Source organism: Silurus aristotelis, assembly GCF_946808225.1.
Source record: "Silurus aristotelis genome assembly, chromosome: 21".
In the NCBI taxonomy this organism is placed as follows: domain Eukaryota; kingdom Metazoa; phylum Chordata; class Actinopteri; order Siluriformes; family Siluridae; genus Silurus; species Silurus aristotelis.
In genome coordinates, this window is record NC_139594.1 from 16,539,900 (window position 1) to 16,559,443 (window position 19,544).

The 19,544-nt window shown below is 37.7% G+C and overlaps 2 protein-coding genes across 2 annotated transcripts in view; both read right to left on the reverse strand.

Annotated features, from left to right (window-relative positions):
* rp9 (RP9 pre-mRNA splicing factor) overlaps positions 1–156 on the reverse strand; it is a 14,008-nt gene extending 13,852 nt beyond the window's left edge. Inside the window, exon 1 of the mRNA XM_083523831.1 lies at positions 1–156. This exon is cut by the window's left edge and continues 280 nt beyond it. The gene's annotated coding sequence lies outside the window, so the exon portion shown is untranslated.
* Positions 157–3,083: 2,927 nt separating this feature from the next.
* Positions 3,084–19,526, reverse strand: rmp24 (ribonuclease MRP subunit p24). Its single transcript, XM_083523835.1, has 5 exons — positions 19,280–19,526; positions 14,517–14,536; positions 13,205–13,404; positions 4,940–5,118; positions 3,084–3,648 (listed from the first exon to the last, which is right to left on the reverse strand). Exons 1-5 carry the CDS (start codon positions 19,372–19,374, stop codon positions 3,504–3,506), a joined length of 639 nt encoding a protein of 212 aa, XP_083379961.1. The 5' UTR covers positions 19,375–19,526; the 3' UTR covers positions 3,084–3,503.
* Positions 19,527–19,544: the final 18 nt, after the last annotated feature.

Below are 19,544 nucleotides of genomic sequence, written 5' to 3' on the forward strand. Positions count from 1 at the left end.
CGGTTCTCCCGGGAAATTACAGGAGATGAAGCATGATCTGGAACCTGGCTCTTCAATCTGATCTGTCCACCAAGACCCGTGTGGGTACATACTCCCATCTCATCAAAAACAGCTGGAGGTGAATATGAACTGAATCGGGTGCGAGTTCTGCTTATCAGGAAGGAAAGTCTGCAGCAGAAACTCTCTGAGGATGGGACTGAAAAGTCCTGATCTAATGAACCTGCTCACCTGATCACGTGACATACTCATCGTCTAATTGTGTAGTCGTGATCATTTGCGTCTCAAAAAGTGTGACACAAAGACAGAAGTTTACAGAGAGCAGAATAGAGCAGAATACGACAGAATAGAACAGAATAGAGCAGAATAGAATAGAACAGAATAGAATAAAACAGAATAGAACATAATAGAGCAGAATAGAATAGAGCAAAATAGAATAGAACAGAATAGAACAGAGCAGAATAGAATAGAACAGAATAGAACAGAACAGAATAGAACAGAATAGAATAGAGCAGAATAGAATAGAGCAAAATAGAATAGAACAGAATAGAATAGAGCAAAATAGAATAGAACAGAATAGAATAGAGCAAAATAGAATAGAACAGAATAGAATAGAGCAAAATAAAATAGAACAGAATAGAGCAAAATAGAACAGAATAGAATAGAGCAAAATAGAATAAAACAGAATAGAACATAATAGAGCAGAATAGAATAGAGCAAAATAGAATATAACAGAATAGAACAGAGCAGAATAGAATAGAACAGAATAGAACAGAATAGAATAGAACAGAATAGAATAGAGCAGAATAGAATAGAGCAAAATAGAATAGAACAGAATAGAATAGAGCAAAATAGAATAGAACAGAATAGAATAGAGCAAAATAGAATAGAACAGAATAGAATAGAGCAAAATAGAATAGAACAGAATAGAGCAAAATAGAACAGAATAGAATAGAGCAAAATAGAATAGAACAGAATAGAATAGAGCAAAATAGAATAAAACAATAGAGCAGAATAGAATAGAGCAAAATAGAATAGAACAGAATAGAACATAATAGAGCAGAATAGAATAAAACATAATAGAGCAAAACAGAATAGAGCAGAATAGAATAGAACAGAATAGAGCAGAATAGAATAAAACATAATAGAGCAGAACAGAATAGAGCAGAATAGAACAGAATAGAGCAGAATAGAATAGAGCAGAACAGGATAGTAGAATAGAATAGAATAGAATAGAATAGAATAGAATAGAACAGAACAGAATCCAGTTTGTTAAAGAACAAAATCGATTAGACTTTAAGCATTGTAGAATATTTTTATTGGAACAGCACAGATTAGAAATTTTCTATTTATTTTTATTCCATTTTACTTCTGTTTAAAATCCAGAATATATATATATATTTTAGAATAGAATAAATATAATCAATATGCAGAACAGAATTTTGTTCACTTCCTTTCTATTCTATTCAATAATAGAATAGAATTGTTTGGTGTAGAATATGGTTTTATTAAAATTAGAATAGAATAGAATAAAATCCAGTATGTCACAAAACAAAATAGACCAGCCTATAAGCAGTGTATATTTATTAATAGAATAGAATTTCAAAACCAAATAGAATAAACTCATCAATGTAGAATATTATCATTTTCTTTCTATTTTATTCTCTGTGTAAAATGTTTTATTAGAATTGAATAAAAAAACGAATAGAACAGAATTTACCTCTTTCAGAAAGGGTCTGATGGGACCACCAGCAGCATTGATTAGTTTTACAAACTACTGAATTAAAAAACAGAGAAAATGCCGGATTGGTTTGTGAGTTGCTGAGAAACAGACGGTGAGGAAACTGTTATTAGGCACTTTTAGTTCTTGGAAATATGCCAATTATGACAAAAGCAGTTTATCATGTTACAGGAAAGTCCTGAAGATTCCCAATTTGCTGAACAGCACTGAAACTGGAGACTCATTCCATTAAAATGAACAAAAAAATTTTGTACAGCTTTTTTTTTATTCAATTTAGATTATGTACAAATCCAGACTGGAGGATTATGAGCAATATTATCAGCACTATTGAAGTACTGCTGAATGAATCAATACTTTAGAGGAAAAACCTTTATTTTATAAACCCCACGCTTAATGTTCTGTGCTATAAAACCTTAGGCTTTTTGTAGGAAAGTCCCAGAACGCACAAATTCTGATTTTATTGAAACTGATTTTATTGAAAATAAGTGATGCTTGCATACATGTTGCATTTATTTGGTCTTTGGAATACAGTTAGATTGGGAAAAACAACAGTATATTGAATGTAAACCTTTATTATACCAGAAATAGCCCTTAAATAGTAATCGCAACTTCACAAAAAATAATCCTGATACAAAAGGATACATAAAAGTGGCTACTCAAAGACAATGTGTAAACACCAAAAATACATCTATATATCCACACACACACACACACACACACACACACACACACAGCATATCTATATACACTGTACAGACAAAAGTTTGTAGACACTCGATCTTTCACTCATCCTACTCCACATTTAATTCCCATTTGAGTCATTTGAGTCAACTGGATTTCTATCTGGTTGGATCAAAAGGTTCTAATTATTCATCTGAGCAGCTTCTGAGGGAAAGTGAAGTTTCCACAAATTCGTATGCTCCAGGGTTGCTCCCTTTATTAAAAGGACAAGGAGGGAAGTGAGAGTGGGGGCAGAGCTATAATGATTTTAGGTTGAAATTGAAAAGGTTTTCAGACAAGTTTTGTAACACGCCAACAGGTGGCAGCACAAGGCTGCACGCACATTCACAGGGAGCACCAAGCTTCATAAGTCAGTGTGCCAATAGACATCGTCCTGTGTAAATTTGGAGCTGTACAACGTGCTATTCTGACCTCATGCCGTGCGCATGAGGTCAGAAGAGCACGTTCTACACCTCCTCGGTGACCCAACAGTTACCGAGCTCTCATCACAAAATGTTTGTGGTAACATTTTGGGGAAAAACCACATATGGTTGAAAAATCAAGTGCCCCAATACTTTTGTCCATACAGTGCATCTATAAATGATCTCATTTCAATAACACAACATAAGCAGCACTGTTTATTTCCCAGTGTTTGCTGATTTCAACCTCTTGAGAGACCCAGAGAGGTAACATTTCACTTCCTGCTGAATTAAGCGAACGAACACCAAGAAAGTTAAATGTGAACCGTGTGCAGGTCTGAGAGAGAAAAACATAATAACATTAACATGTAACATTTCCATCTGGACTGCGGCACTGAAAACGCAGTCTCTCTCTTATAGTCCTCAGCATGACATCAGGACAGGAAAGGAATTCACGGAAGGTCAAAAGAACCTCACCTTCATCAACCAGGCTTTCGTGAGTCATCCACCAGGTGTCACTCTAGTGTACACTAAAGAGACCACCACCACCACCACCTGCCAACTATCTAAAGTGGGCCAGACCCGGTTCTTCCATGGTTTCTGCATTCCTGTGGACCACAAGGTTCTTACAGAGAGGTCAGGAAGTCTTTCAAACCCCCTTTCTTACTCTTCTGGCTGCTGTCAAGCATTAAAAGCTTCTTAAGACGTGAGAAAGCTGATTTTTTCCCACTGCCTGACTTCGAAGCACTGGTGCATTCAGAAGGTCTTCCCCTATGGAGGAGAGAAAAAAAGAAAGGTTATGGTGTGCAGTTCACCCAGAGGTTGTACTCTGTACACATAGAGATCTGCTCATATTCTCTCTAATCTTACTATCTTGCATTCTTATGCATGTTTTTCTATCAGTGGATTTGATTAGTGAAATCCTTTGAAAAAAAAGGAATAAAAAGTAACTATGGAGATATTTTCAGGGTTTTTTTTAAATGTCAAAAAAAGTTCATGTTTTCAAACATGTCTAATAAATGAAAGCTATATTTATGCTCTTTCATAGCCTCCGACTAGCTTTTCGGTATATTTTAAATTATTTTTAAATTTTTATTCTTTAAGATTTTTATTCCCACTCATACAGAATGTATAGGGAATGCAAACTAACGCACCTACATATATTTATTATCTATATAAAAATATCCTGATATGGAAGTTAACACAAAATGCAAATGAAGACCCTTGTTTTGGGTCCCAATTCGGTCATTAAATTCTAAACACTTTGCACCTTCCTCCTCTGAGACATGGTGCCAGTTAACCCCAGTTTTCACCTTACTTTCAATGCACTTGGAGGAAAACGTGTATCTACTAAAGACACCAACAGTTGATTGCTGTAACTGTCAGCAAAAATCCATACCGATAGTTTTTCAGGGTTGTGTTCATTGCTGGAGCAGCTGAAAAGATCCGCTGACAGTATGAGAGGCGGATCACTGACACTACGTGCTGTTTGTTTTTATACCCGAGAGCTATATAATATTTATTACTTATAATTTATGAATTATATTATATTTATTCATTAACATATTGATATTTATTTTATTTAACACATTTTTATGATTCAGTTCTTTTTTTGTAATAAATTTCTGTACTATTTTACATGAAGTTTTTTTTTTTATCCAGTATCCAAAAAAAAAAAAAAGGCAATTTTGCAAACTTGGATCCATGTGTAGATATAAAACTGCTCCTGAACCCTCAGAGACAGAAAGGCACCTCGATGTACCATCCCCATCATACCGATCATAAAACGATCATAAACACATCATGCGTTTGCTCATAAACAGATACCTCTAGCCTGCAGACAAAGTCAAGCGGTTAAACCACAATCCTACAAGAACTAAAAAGACAACAAACTCTTAACTTGATCTTATCCAATACAGAGCTTTCAACCACCAACATCTCAACCACTGAGCTTCCACCTGCCTTAGACTTGTGCTTTCATTTTCTGACCATGGCTTCAACGGCAATTTCAGACTAGATAACCTTTTTTTCCCAAATAAATCAGGCCTGTGAAGTTACTTACACTGGTGTTCTGCTTGGTGTTTTGTCGTGGACATTGGGCTTAGGGGTCACTTTGTTCGCAGATTGAGGAGTCCTGCATTTTGACATGCTCACTGGGGTATTTTTTGGTAAAGCCACCAGGAAATCCCGGTTCATCCCAATTTGCCTGGACGTCCGATTACAAGTATGACAAGTGGCCATCTAGGAGACAAAATAAATAAATGAATTATTTATTAAAAAAATAAAAAATTAATAATAATAATAATAATAATAATAATAAATATATAATACAACAAATAAATCTAGCAAAGAAGCAACAAATCAAATAATTCATAAGTGATGAATTCATCATCAAATTCACTTGCTTAATTTTCTCAAACATTGCACTTTATTTAATTTATTTAATGAATTATATATATACACACACACACACACACACACACACACACACACACACACAAAACGCAGGCATAACTGCAACTGTGCTGATTCTGTACTGCTCTATGCTCAGAACAAAATAAGAAAACAGGAAAGGGAAAAGGTGGGAGTTTATGCTGTGCCGTGCCGTGAATCATGTGTGGAGTGACGGCTGTGCTGGAATGGTTGATTATTATTGTGTGAGTCATTACAGTCGGGTACAACGCATGCGTCATGCCAAGCCTCCTGCGTAAACAACCATGAACTGTGCAGGAGATGACTGAACTGCTGGGAAAAAAATTTTAATAAAGTGGCGTGCGCTGTCAAAATGCAATGCTTATAAAAAATTTTTGGAAAAAAAAAAAATTTTAATAAAATCCTGGGAATCAATAGAAAAATAAATAAATCACATTATACTTTTAATCTTTATAAAAAAAATTTACTGAACAAAAAGGAGAGAATTGGATTTTATTAAATTTATTTGTAAAAAAAATAGTTAAATAGTGAAATAGTGAAATAGTGAATAATAGTAAAACTACTGAAATTTAGACTGGTGAAAAAGCGTGACAAAGAAAAAAAAAAAAAAAAAAAAACAGTCAGCAAAAAAAATTCTTGCTGAAATCTTGAAACTTAAATCCCAATCAGCAAAAAAAAACAAAAAAACAAAACACAAATCAGAAAGCTAAATTTTTAAATCTTAAAACAAAGCTTAGACTCTTGTGTTGAAATATAAAGAAGACTTTAAAAGACAGAAAAAGAATAGATTTCTATACAGTGTGATAAAAGAATGCCCTGAAATGCATTCATCTGAACGGAAGAACCTCTAACATATCACAAATAAAGACACGACTGCATGAATAACGCAATAATAATGCAATAAATCAAATTAAATAGCCACCAAAAATCCTTTTTCTCTGCATGCTTAAATCGCACATTAAATTGGGCTCACTTTACAACGTACAACATGAGGTTTTTCAAAGGTCAACAGCAAAGGGGACCTTCAGACGCTGTTCTAACACACCTTTTAGAAATGCGTAGCGGATTAATACCAAAGCAAACAAGTCTCGATAGACATAACAGCCCGGTATTTACTTACCCACTCGCTTCTACAGGGACAGAAAACCTGTTTTGTGAAACATGTAAAAAAAAAAAATCCATATCCAATCCAATAGCAGTTTCCATCTCTGACAGAGTAAAAGCTGTGTGGTGCAGAAGTTTGAACTCACCGACACAAAGTTAGCCATGTTTTCTGATGGGAACAGGTGCTGGAGCAGAACAGTGATACGGGATGTCTGCGAGTTTTATGACACGCTGCACGTACCGTTATTATAAAGTACGGATGGCGCACACACACACACACACACACACACACACACACACACACACACACACACACACACACTTCAGCCAATCACCCTGTCCGAGGCGGGGACAGTTCAGGAATGATAAAAGGCACAAACATAAACAAGCTGTAAAATGAACAGGCGGCTGTAAGCTGTAAAACTCAGGCGTCCAATGCATTTGAGACGCCATACATTTGGATGCCAATGTTTAAGGCGGGAACAGTTCAGGCGTGACAAAATTCTGATCGATGGAAAAAATTTAACTAAAAAAATCAAGCTGTAAATTTGAGGAGTCCAAATACATTTGGCTAATACCTGGTTGTTCTTCAGCAAACCGTTTGCAGGTTTTCCTGTGAGCAGCTTCAAAAGCGGCTCCTTCTAAGAATATGGTCATGCAAACCGACTTGTTGCATTGTGTGCCGTATGGTCTGAGCACTGACAAGTGGACCTTCTGCTTCTGCAACCTCTAAAGCAATGCTGCAGCACTCATGTGCCTGTTTTGAAGCAGTTTCTGCACCTGACGCACAGCACGAGGTCTCAACTTCTTTGATGGACCCTTGTGAGGTCTGTTCTGAGTGGAACCCGTCTCGGAAAGCCTCTGTATGACCCTGACCACTGTACTGTAACTCAGTTTCAGGGTTTTACTGATCATCTTATTGCCTCAGCATCTTTGAGAATTTAAGAATTAGAATTGTTGCTCTCCACAAAGAGTCTTTACCATGAGGTGCATGTTAAACATCCAGTGGTCAGTATGAGAGAATTGGACTCAAAGCACCAAATTATAACTGCTCTAATACAAGATACACACATTTCTAAGGTCCTGACAAGCAGACAAAAACATGAACATGAATAAAAGGATGTGTGGCTTTGCCTGGTTACATGACTCGATATATTATTCATTGTACTATAAGTGGTTTGATCGAGTGCTTTAAAAGTTAATTCCATCTGCACTGAATAACCATCAAGCACATTACCAGGAGAAACCAGTCATACAAAGCTACACCCAAATCCATGTGTAGATATAAAACTGCTCCTCAACTTCAGCTTCTAACTAAAATATGTCAGAGACAGAAAGGCACTCGATGTACCGCCCCCATCATACCATCCCTGATAACGATCACGCTATAAAACGATCATAAACACATCATGCGCTTGCTCATAAACAGATACCTCTAGCCTGCAGACAAAAAGTCAAGCGGTTAAAACACATACTACAAGAACTAAAAATACAACTTTATCTTATCTAATACAGAGCTTTCAAACACCAACATCTCAACCACTGAGCTTCCACCTCCCTTAGACTTGTGCTTTCATTATCTGGAGAGAAAAAAAATACTACATACAATAGCATACAATAGACAGCGGTATTAACAGAAGTCAAGATATGGAGGAAATGATTGCGATTCGCCATTTTATTCCATGTATTATTCTTATACAAAGTATTATGGCTTACTTACTGCAAATAAAATGCTGCTATACAAACCAAGCAATTAAAAAAAAACAAAAGCCCATTCATATAAGCCTGTGTCAAACAGAACTTCCTCCAGAACTGCTGTTCAAGAAAAGAAATCATTAATATAAAGAAATACTCAAGCTTTTTGTTTTGGCAATGCCTATGTTCTTTGAAATTATTCTTTGAATATCTGGAGCTGGAGTCAGAGCGCAAATTCAGTCATGATACAGCGCTTTTGGAGGACAGAGGGTTAAGGGGCAGCTGGGTAATACTGGGGCTTGAACCCCGGACCTTCCGATCAGTGACCTGGAGAATGATGGAAACCTTCAAGGACGATCCCAGTAGCAGCTTTTTTTATTTCATTATAACAAATATAGAATAAAATAAATGATCATCAAGTGCTATTAAACACGAACAAGCCTGGAATGTGGGCCACTGTCGTCAGGATACGTGGAGAAGAATCGTCTACCAGTGAAATCCTGACAGCTCTAATGAGACTCATGGAATCAATCAACAGCACCTGCTTGAGCTCAGAGAGCATCTGTGAACACTGCAGTGAGACCCCCTGTATTTAGCTTAGTGTTGGGCAGATTACAAAGTCAGGCCTGAAACATGAGCCCTGCATTACAGATTTCTTCACATAGACTTCTTTCAACATGATGACAAACTGGGAAGCAACTTCTGCGTGGAAAAACAAAATAAAAAAATAAAAAACAAAGTAAAGCTTTCACAGACTTGCACTCCATTAATAATGAAAGGTGTCGGCTTCCGTTCGGTCCGAGCCAGAAGCATAGGGTTTTCAACACACTTCCTGAACCACGTTCCCCCCCACACACACACAAAAACAAGCACACACTAAAAATCAATCCAGTAGATGAACCTATTAATAGGCCCGGGTACTAAAATACCCTCTCTCGTCTGCCTCAAGCTGGGTTTCGCTGGCTGGTGTGACCTTGGTGCTATGGTTTCAGCTGGAAAGAGGCAAACTCGCGCCCGTGCCTAAGCCAATAACGAAACCCGACTGCTCTCTACGCCGATCGATCCTTCTTGTCCTAACATGGGCAAAACAGTGCGGTCACCTCCCCCTGCCTTTTCATGGAAGAAAAAAAACCCCAGCATGTAACCCACATCAGGACCTGCAAGCAGACTGAAAAGTAAACACAGCCCCATCCATCCTATAAATCAGCTCTAACCTCTCAAGGGCGAGTTAAAACCATAATTATTATCCCATTATCCAGATTTGACTATTTTGAGTGCAGTTATACACTAAGCACTGGTTTGGGGTAACGCTGGCCAATCAAAACACAGCTTTATTTCTATTATAAGTGGCTTTAGAAAGCTATTCAAATTATAAGTGCGTGTGTGTGGACTTTAATGTTTAATGCCGCATGACAAACCAGAATACAGTTGAAAAAAATGACTAGTTTATAAAAATAATTTTAACTGTGGATAACTGTGGAATCGGGGAGTGTGCTGGATTAATTGTCCGCATGCTTTCGACTTAAACCCAAATGTGCTGTTTAAATTGTAGATCCTTCATTGGAATTATATAAGAAATCAAAACACAGCACAGCTTTTCATTTCTCCCTCTTTAACTCAATAAAAATGACAAAAATTTGCAATAAAAAAATAGAAGTAATGAATTAATTATTCAATTGATTCATATAAAAAAAAAAAACACATATACAGATGCAGAGCATCCACTATAGACCAATCAGGCATGACATTATGACCACTGACTGGTGAAGTGAATGACACTGATTATCTCTTCATCATGGCACCTGTTAGTGGGTGGATTTATTTATAAGGCACCAAGTGAACAATTTGTCCACAAAGTTGAGAAAAAATGGGCGAGCGTAAGCATTTGTTTGACAAATTGTGACGTCTAGACATCTGGGTCAGAGCATCTCCGAAACAGCAGCTCTTGTGGGCTGTTCCTGGTCTGCAGTGGTCAGTATCTATCAAAAGTGGTTCAATGAAGAAACAGTGGTGAACCACTAGATTTTGGGGTGTTCAGGCTTGTTAGTAAAGCCAGCTGCTATTGTCGGTGAGGTGAGGAGGCCTGTGCTGAGGTGTTCCAATTCATCCCAAAGATGTTCTACAGTGTTTATAGCTCTATGGCAGGCCACTGAATATCTTCTACACACACGTGTAAAGCATATCTGCATGGATTTTGCTTTGTGCACAGGGGCATCTGGAACAGATTTGCATCTCCTAGTTTCGAGGGAGGGGAAATTACCATGCTATCACATTTATTCTATAGGATTCTGGGTTTCCAACTTTGTGGTCACAATTTGAAGGAAGCACCACAGATGGCTGAAAAAGTCAGGTTTCAAAATACTTGTGTCCATTGTCCAGATAAACGAGCGCTAAGAAAGCATTAGTGCATCTGTAGAAAATGTTCGATTTTGGTACTTTACTTTACTGTCTACTTTTATTCCAAGTACAAATACATGAAAGTTGAATCATGAAATGAATAAGTAACACAAGGAAAAGTAGGAAATCCAGATGGTACAAAAAAAACCCCAGACTCTTAATCTAATGACATGTTTGTTACTGCAACGAATATAACCATCTCTACACTTTGCCCACTGATATACTATACTCGAACAAGGACGACGGAAAATGATTGCATAAATAAGTTCCTGTCCCACATGAGCAGTGGAATTTGAAATGAAATCAATACAATAAAGTAAAGGAAATACATGGATTCTGCTTGCTCATGCGTTTGTTATTCGTTATGTTTATAACACACACACACACACACACACACACACACACACACACACACACACACACACACACACACACACACACACACACACACACAAAACCATGAGCAGCATCCAAACACTCCAGCTAAACTTTCCCCAGGCACCAGAGTGTCTCAGCGTAATCACAGAGCTATGCAGCACCTCTTGCTCGTGTACCTCCCTCACTTCATACTTCATCACTACATCAGTCATTTTTACCACTTCTTCTGTTTACACAATAAAATCAGTTTTTTCATTGCAATAATTATGACTACAAAATGGAAATAATGTCCTGAGAGTCACATAGAATACAGATTAACATGGCAGAGGTAGAACTGCGTCTTCCTGGAGACACAACAGGAAAAGAACATCTGGTTTTATTTTATCAATTTAAAAACAGATCCCACCGAATCGTAACAGGGGTGAATCGCGCCGCATCAGTAGCTGCTTCATATGTATCTTTAATGCATTTTTGGCTAATGAAGATGCACCTGCCTAGAACATAAGATAGTAGAGGATATCATCGATTAATTGAAACTTTAAGTCATTGTTGTTCCATAAAATGTTGTGACTTGTGTTAAATCTTACTTCATTTTACCCCATCAGTATTATAAATTTGTGTATAAAACTAGACTTTAGAAGTGAATATTCCTTTGTCTAGCTTTTCCCCCCCAAACAGCAAAAAGAGCAAATGGTACACAGGAGAGTCTCAAGAGTGCATCTGTTTTTTTGCCAGGGAGCGTACCTGGGGTCCACAGTGCAAAGTAATGGAGAGTGTGTTAGAGAAGTGAAGAAAAGAGTGCAGGCAGGGTGGAGTGGGTGGAGAAGAGTGATAGCAGGAGTGATTTGTGATAGAAGAGTATCTGTGAGAGTGTAAGGGAAAGTTAATAGGACTGTGGTGAGACCTGCGATGTTGTAGGTTTAGAGACAGTGGCATTGAGTAAAAGACAGGAGGTGGAGCTGGAGGTAGCAGAGCTGAAGATGTTGAGGTTTTCATGACAGGATTAGAAACGAATTTATTAAAGGGACAGTGCATGTAGGACGTTTTGGAGACAAGGTGAGGGAGGCGAGATTGAGATGGTTTGGACATGTGCAGAGGAGGGACATGGGGTATATCAGTAGGAGAATGCTGAGGATGGAGCCACCAGGAAGGAGGAAAAGGGGAAAAGGTTTATGGATGTGGTGAGGGAAGACATGCAGGTAGTTGGTTGAAAAGAGGCAGATGAAGAGGACAGAGTAGTATGAAGACAGATGATCCGCTGTGGCGCCCCCTAATGGGAGCAGCCGAAAGAAGAAGTGTGCATAAGTCAGTAATCGATAGGTAAGTCGATAAGTCAGAAAGGCAGTAGGTCAGTAAGTAAACCAGCGAATCAGACTGTTAATGCAACTCAACAGCAGAGGGATTATGGGTAAGCTGTCACACCGCACATTTACAAAGGCCTAAGATAGCTCGCTAGTAAAAAGGGTGGGGCATTTTAAAATGATTGACAGGCAAATACAGAGTCCTTCTCTTACTAACCTTAGGACACCAGGAAGACTGGAGCTTTTACTCTGAGCAGATATTTTATTGAGTGCTTCCAGAATGTGACATAAAGCAAATAAGATCATACAAAGTGGGCTCTTTCCCCCACCAAAAAGAAATTACACATACAAAGCAACTTTGTATTAAAAAGGATTAGATAATATAGCAAAATACAAATGCTTCAAAGTGCAGTCTGGAAGCAGAAACCTGTGAATTAAACCAAAAAGCCCCAACAGTTTCCATACCAGACGTGTCGATTGCACTTTTAAGTGGTAGAGAGTAAAGAAGTAAATCACCAACATACAGTTCAGCATCAGTTCAACAGCGAAAGGAACATTTTAAGAGGAATAGATGATGGAAGAACTCGCCACAACACCAGAGTCTTTTCACTGATTAGGCAACAAAAATTATAATAGGACACTATAGCTATTATATACTGAAGTACATTTGACGGCAAATCCTTGTACTTTTGCTTCAAAGGGTCACTTTTACATTTACTGGAGGCATATTTTACCTCGTGTATCTCTACTTTAACTCAACTACATGCTTTGTGTACTTTGTCCATCACTGGTACTTCCCTTGCTCTGAAAAAAGAAATAGTATGCCACAGTTTTTCTCCTCCCTCAAACCAACCCCTTTCCTCTACCTGGTTGTTCTCCATCCTGTTGGCATGAACGTGAGTCGGACTGTCAAAATGTGCGCACAATTCAAGATATTAGCGAATAAAATCTCAGCCTTGTGATTACAGTAAAAAAAAAAAAAAAAAAAACGATCGTTTTAGATGTTCATGGATCCTCACCAGAACGCTGGATGCTCTTCTGAACCTCTGAAGAAGCTTGAATTCCTGTGATCCAAGCCTCTTGCGGGCCTGCTCCCTTCTGAGCAGTTTCCGGATCTGGGCAGAGGGTCTGCGCTTGGGACGTAATCGTACGCGGTACTCTCCGGGCCTCCGCCACTGAAAACAGAACGGGCACAGCACCGAGTCTGGCAGCACAGGACCTGAAACAAATAACATTTCGCAGTTAGTACTAACTAGAATCACAAGACGTGAAAAATTCAACCTCGGCTGTATTAAGAAATACTGTTGCACACAACGTAGGGGTTCAAATCAATTTCAGATTTTTTTAATGGTTCTTTTGGTTTTCTTTCTTTTTCTCGCTGTCTGCTTTGATTTTGTTTCTAATGTTGAATCTGTGTGGTCCTTTTCAATATATATATATTGAAAATGCTTTTCAATATACACTATAAGGACAAAGGTATAGGGACACCTGACTATTTCCACCCGTATGTGGTTCTTCCTCAAACTGTTCCTGTAATGTTGGAGGCAGGCAATTGTTCAAAATGTCTCTGGACGCGATAAAGAAATTTTCCCTTCACTTGAACGAGGAGATCCAAACCTGTTCCATCATGACTGTGCACAACCCTGTGCACAAGATGAAAATATGCGTTACATAGGTTGAAAGAGGAAGATCTTGAGTGACCTGCTTTGGATCTATAAACCTAAATACCCACATCAGTACCTTCACTTAACACCCTTGTGGTTGATTGAATCTCCACAAATCTCCACAAACACACTCCAAAATGTAGTGAAACACTTTCTAGGAGAGTGAACGGAATTATTCTAACAGCAAAGGGAATGTCAATGTAAAACACAACGAATCTTATGGTCTGGTGTCCACAAACTTTTGTCCATTCATGGCATTATTCTGTAATTAGAGCTACACAATGCAAACACTAGAAATGTTGTTTTTGTTCACTTTTATAACTTTGCTTGCATTCTTTTATTAGGAAATTGACATGTCCATACCATCATATCACCATTGCTTTTTTTTTATTGAATTTGGGTTGTTTATGCTATTTAGGTACCTATAAATATTTTTTTAAATATATAGTGTGAACACTATATCTAGAGTCTAGAGTCAGTGTATGGTGTGCTGTCAATTCATTTTAGCCAGGGAAGATTTTAAGAGCACCAGGGGTCAATGAAAAATAGCTTTTCGATTGACCCTTGGTGACCTTAAAATCTTCCACTGATGCTTTAAGGTCACGGAAACCCATCAAGCCGACTGAATGTAAATCCAATCTAATGAATAATGATCCAAAACACTTACTATTAATCTGCTGCTTCTGCCTGAAATGGAGAGAAGACAAGACAAGGTGTTATGTGAAAGCGCTCTACATGCTGCATATTTGTGAATAAAATTAAACACTGTGAATTACAACAATAATAATCAATAGGTCCAACATGCACAAAATCTCTATACCATCTGTTAATATACACTGTAGAACCTTTGTAGGTACGTATATATCCTTAGCATTTTTCTTTATATTTATTTGTGTACATATGTTTACATATTTATCTTGCTAGTATTCAGAGATGACAAAAGCAAACACATCCATCACTCAAGTAGAAGTGCAGATACTCATGTTTTAAAAGACTCTGCTAAAAGTTTAAATACTGATTACACTTTTCATTCGAGTTAAAGTAAAAAAGTTTGGGCTCTGACATGTACTTAAGTAAAAAGTAGTCTTTACTACTACATGTTTTAATGTCATGCTGGTAACTGGACCTCACATCATATTAATATATTAATAGAAAAGAACTAAACATTTGGTTATTTAATAAATGTATCCAAGCTGAAGATCCACCATATAAAACACAAGCAGAGAAAATACGATGATGATGATGATCAGGAATGTGTCTGTTCTCAGTCATGTTTACATCGCTGACACCCTCTGTCTCATCCACGTTAACCCCAAACTTCTTACTGCCTCCTGCCTGCTCAGTGTGTACAACTAGTCTACGTCTGTGGTGTGAGAGAGACAGGAAATGATACACCAGTGGTAGATTGGAAAAGCCACGCAATGACAGGAAATCTGTTGATGGGCTGAATACGGTGCGAAATGAGAAGAAAAAAAATATTGATCAGGTCACCAAATAGATTAAAACTAAAGTAATGAGTCTGTTTTTAAAAATGTAAGAAGTAGAAAATACAGATATTTGTGTAAAAAATGAAATGAGTAAAAGTTAAAGAAAAATAAATAGTGGAGTAAAATACTTATACCAGAAAAATCTACTTAAGTACAGTAAAAAAAAGCATTTGTATTTTATTCCTTCCCACTTCTGATACTATTTGCATTTCTGGTAGATTCTAAACTGCAATTCATTGCTGTGTTCCTGTACTATTCAATGACAAAGGTGTATCTTTATCAGCCTTATTTATTCATGTATTTCTCGATGTATCTCTTTATCTATCTGTTTTTCTGTCTGTTTTTCTGTCTGTCTGCTTGTTTTTCGTCTGTCTGTCTGCTTGTTTTTCGTCTGTCTGTCTGCTTGTTTTTCGTCTGTCTGTCTGCTTGTTTTTCTGTCAATCTATCTGTTTGTTTTTCTGTCTGTCTTTTTGGTTGTCTGTCTGTCTTTTTGGTTGTCTGTCTGTCTTTTTGGTTGTCTGTCTGTCTTTTTGGTTGTCTGTCTGTCTTTTTGGTTGTCTGTCTGTCTTTTTGGTTGTCTGTCTGTCTGTTGTTCTGTCTGTCTGTCTGTTGTTCTGTCTGTCTGTCTGTCTGTTGTTCTGTCTGTCTGTCTGTCTGTTGTTCTGTCTGTCTGTCCGACTGTTTGTTTTTCTGTCCATCTGTCTGTCTGTTGTTGGTTTTTTTTGTCTGTCTATCTATCCATCTATCTAAAATTACCTTCCCAAAATAATAGGCTCACTCATTTCTGCGCGCGCGCGCACGTGTGTGTGTGCGTGTGTGTGTGTGAGAGACTGTGGTGACAAGTACTTCAACTAAGTTTGCAAATCTCTTTCTATAATTAATCAAAGCAGTGCTGAATGTGGACGCAAAAACCGAGCAGAAAACCAAACTGAGACGGGATTAATTGAAATTTAAAATTAATTCATGGTTATGTTTTTTATGGATATGTCGTATACAAGGTTTTAAATTCACTCAGGTTGTTTGTTGAAATTCTAATTCGAATGTCTGCAGCAGCAGAGTGACTATTCCTTCATCTGCAAGTTTTCTTTCCTTAATTGCTGAGGCACTGCTTCTGGACAAATAGAATATCTAAAAAAATAAATAAAAAAAAATACAAAAATTATAATAATAAATTAATCAATCAATCAAAATCGATTAAACGTCTAATTAACGACGCTAGTGTGCCAAAAGCATGACAGCAGTTGCATGACAGCAGGCACCACATTTACTCTGTGGTCGCATACACCATTTTGTATTTAATAGAGATAAAAGACAAATCTTTACAAGGACAAGGCACCACCGGCGTGGAATCGTGGTTTTACAACTTTGTTTTAGCAGCTGGCTCCATCTTAAAAACAGGCCATGGCTGTTTTTAGATGCAGGACACGGTCATAAAAGCCTAGTCGAATTAAAATTCCTTTCCTGCACCTCCTTATAAGTGCACAATCCGGCCTGGACGAGATGCTATCAAACAAAGCACTTAGGATGAAGAGTACACACTTTCGCTCTCTCAAAACACACCTGATATAATCTAGGAGAAAGCTTCGTCCTGCTCACTCGAGCTTCAGAAATGTCTGAACTAAAGGCACTAGCCCTAAAAACTCATTTTATTAGGGGTGTAACAGTACACGGGGGGGTGCAATTCATAAAATTGCTTGTCATTTTACAGTCAGTTTATTATTATTAACATTTATGAACAATTTACACTTTTTTAATGTATTGATTAAATGTAATAATCGATTCATTCATTTTCATTTTATTTCAAAATTAAGTTGATTAAATAAAATTAGTTTACATTTGTTAGACCCAGTTTGAGTAACACAAAGGTGTGTATATAAGTGTGTGTTCTTTACATTTAATACTGAATTTTTAAAATATATGTTCTAGTGGTGACTCCCTATGTAGGCAGCCTACTGTTGCAGCATTCGTGCAATCGATATGAAGTCGTTAGCATGTCTCTTATTTTGATCATTTACATACACAATCCCTTATTTCCACTCTTCAGATGTTAGGATGTGTAAATTGTAAGATTGGAACGTGGGAAATTACTGGGTAAGGCTTTGGATCTGTAGGTCATGAGTTCAAATCTCAGCCACAACAAGCTGCCACTCCTGGGCCCCTGAGCAAGGCCCTTAATGTCATAGCTGCTCTGTTGTATGAATGAGATCAAATGTTAGTCACTCTGAATAAGAGGGTCTGCCAAATGCCATAACTGTAAATGTTAAGACATTGGTTTGGAAGGTCACAAGTTTAAATCCCAGCACCACCAAGCTGCCACTTCTGGGCCCCTTGAACTGCTCAGGTGTAAGTCGCTCTGGAGAAGGGCATCTGACAAATTAACTTCAGCGTCCACTGTGAACCTCTTCACCATCTCGCGTGCCTCCGCGACGGCCTGGTGCAAGTCCAAACCAACGCCACTCGGCTCGTGTGACAGGACCACATAGTGCATTTAATATGCGCAGAAAACCGAGCACTCAGAGCACGCCCGGCATTGTCACAGGACACGCGGTGGCATTTCACATGAGGCATGAGTTCTATACTCGTTTCCCTGACCCGCAGGCTCAAGTTCATTATCTCCAGGTTATTATAGACCATTTCTTTTAATAGAAAATCGTTTTACTTTTTATGAAACCCCTGAACCTTCGATGACAAAGGAATCGATAGAAAGATGTCCACATTGCTGCGTAACGATCAAGCTATAAATATGGAAAGCTTACTATTCAATAGGGTTTATAAGAGTTTTATAATTTAATCGCTGCTATTAAATTGGTCTATAAAAAAAAAAAAAAAAAAAAAGAGCGAACAATTTGTATTATAAAGCTAAGTTGGATCGTACTTGTTGATAACCGATTAATCAACTGATTTTTAAAATAGATACTGGATAAAAAACAAAAAGTACTGAAATGTATTAAAAAAATACTAAATAAAAATAAAATAAAGATTTTTTTAAGCTTTACAGTAAGATTCCATTTGCAACATTAACTGAAAATAATTTAATACATTTTGTTAATTAAGTACATTTTAATTTTTTCTGTTACCTTTAGTTAATGCACTGTGAACTAAGATGAACGAGATGCAACGCGTAGCCTCAGGTGTCAAAACAAACAGAACGTAGCATCAGTGATTTGCCTCTAGAAGCCGCTCTCATTCTGTATAATCTCAGAAAACCCTGTCAGTTGCTCCAGAAACTGACGCAACCTGGAAAAACTATCGGTATGGATTTTTTGCAGATTGTTCCAGCAACCAATTATCGGTGCAGATTAATCAGCAAAACCGATGAATTGGTTCACCTCTAATAGACATAGGACAAGAACCCTAAAGAGATGTGGTAGCTCAGTGGTTAAAGTTTTTGGAACGTCATGAGTTTTAAAGAGTCCAGCGCCACCAAGGTTAGTTTTGTGTATTTGGGATGTAAATTGCTGCAAATTTTGTATTGGGGTGATGGATAAGATGAGGACTTCTGATCAGAAGGTAATGGGTTCAAATCCCAGTACCCAGGCCCTTAACCCTTAATTGCTCAGCTGTATAACTAAGATAATTGTAAGGCGCTCTGGAAAAGAGCGTCTGTTAAATGCCTTAAATGTAAATGTGTCAGATTTGAGTTGCATTTGTGGGTTTTTATGATGCCTGGTAACCCTAAACACCATCACTCATTATTTAATATTCAATTTATTGCCGCGAAACGGCGTTATCCAGTGGGAACTTTAAAACTCATATTTGTTTCCAGTCCGCCCCTAATAATGGATGTACCAATACAAGTATGGGCGAACACGTGAGTGTCAGTGATGGCTGGCTCTGCCATCTAACGCCAGTCAAATCCCATCACAGCAGTAAAAAAAAACACCATAATACCACAGAAACACTTCATGATCTGGAGATAACAAACAATGAAAGAGTTACTCACATGAAAAACCGCGCCTGCTCGGGACACGTGTCCTTATAATACAAAGAGGCGTTCATTAAAAACACTTGGGTTTTACTGAGGACCGCTTTCTCCATCGTGCTGTGTTAAACTGCGGGAAAAGTACAGTCAGCTCCAATATGTGGCTTTAACACGTAAGAAAAAAATAATCTAGAAAATAAAAAAGATAGCTGTGGAATCAGGATCTGTAATCTCTGCTTTCTAACATCAGGCTAGAAGAGGGATGGAAAAATGTTTTACTTCCGGT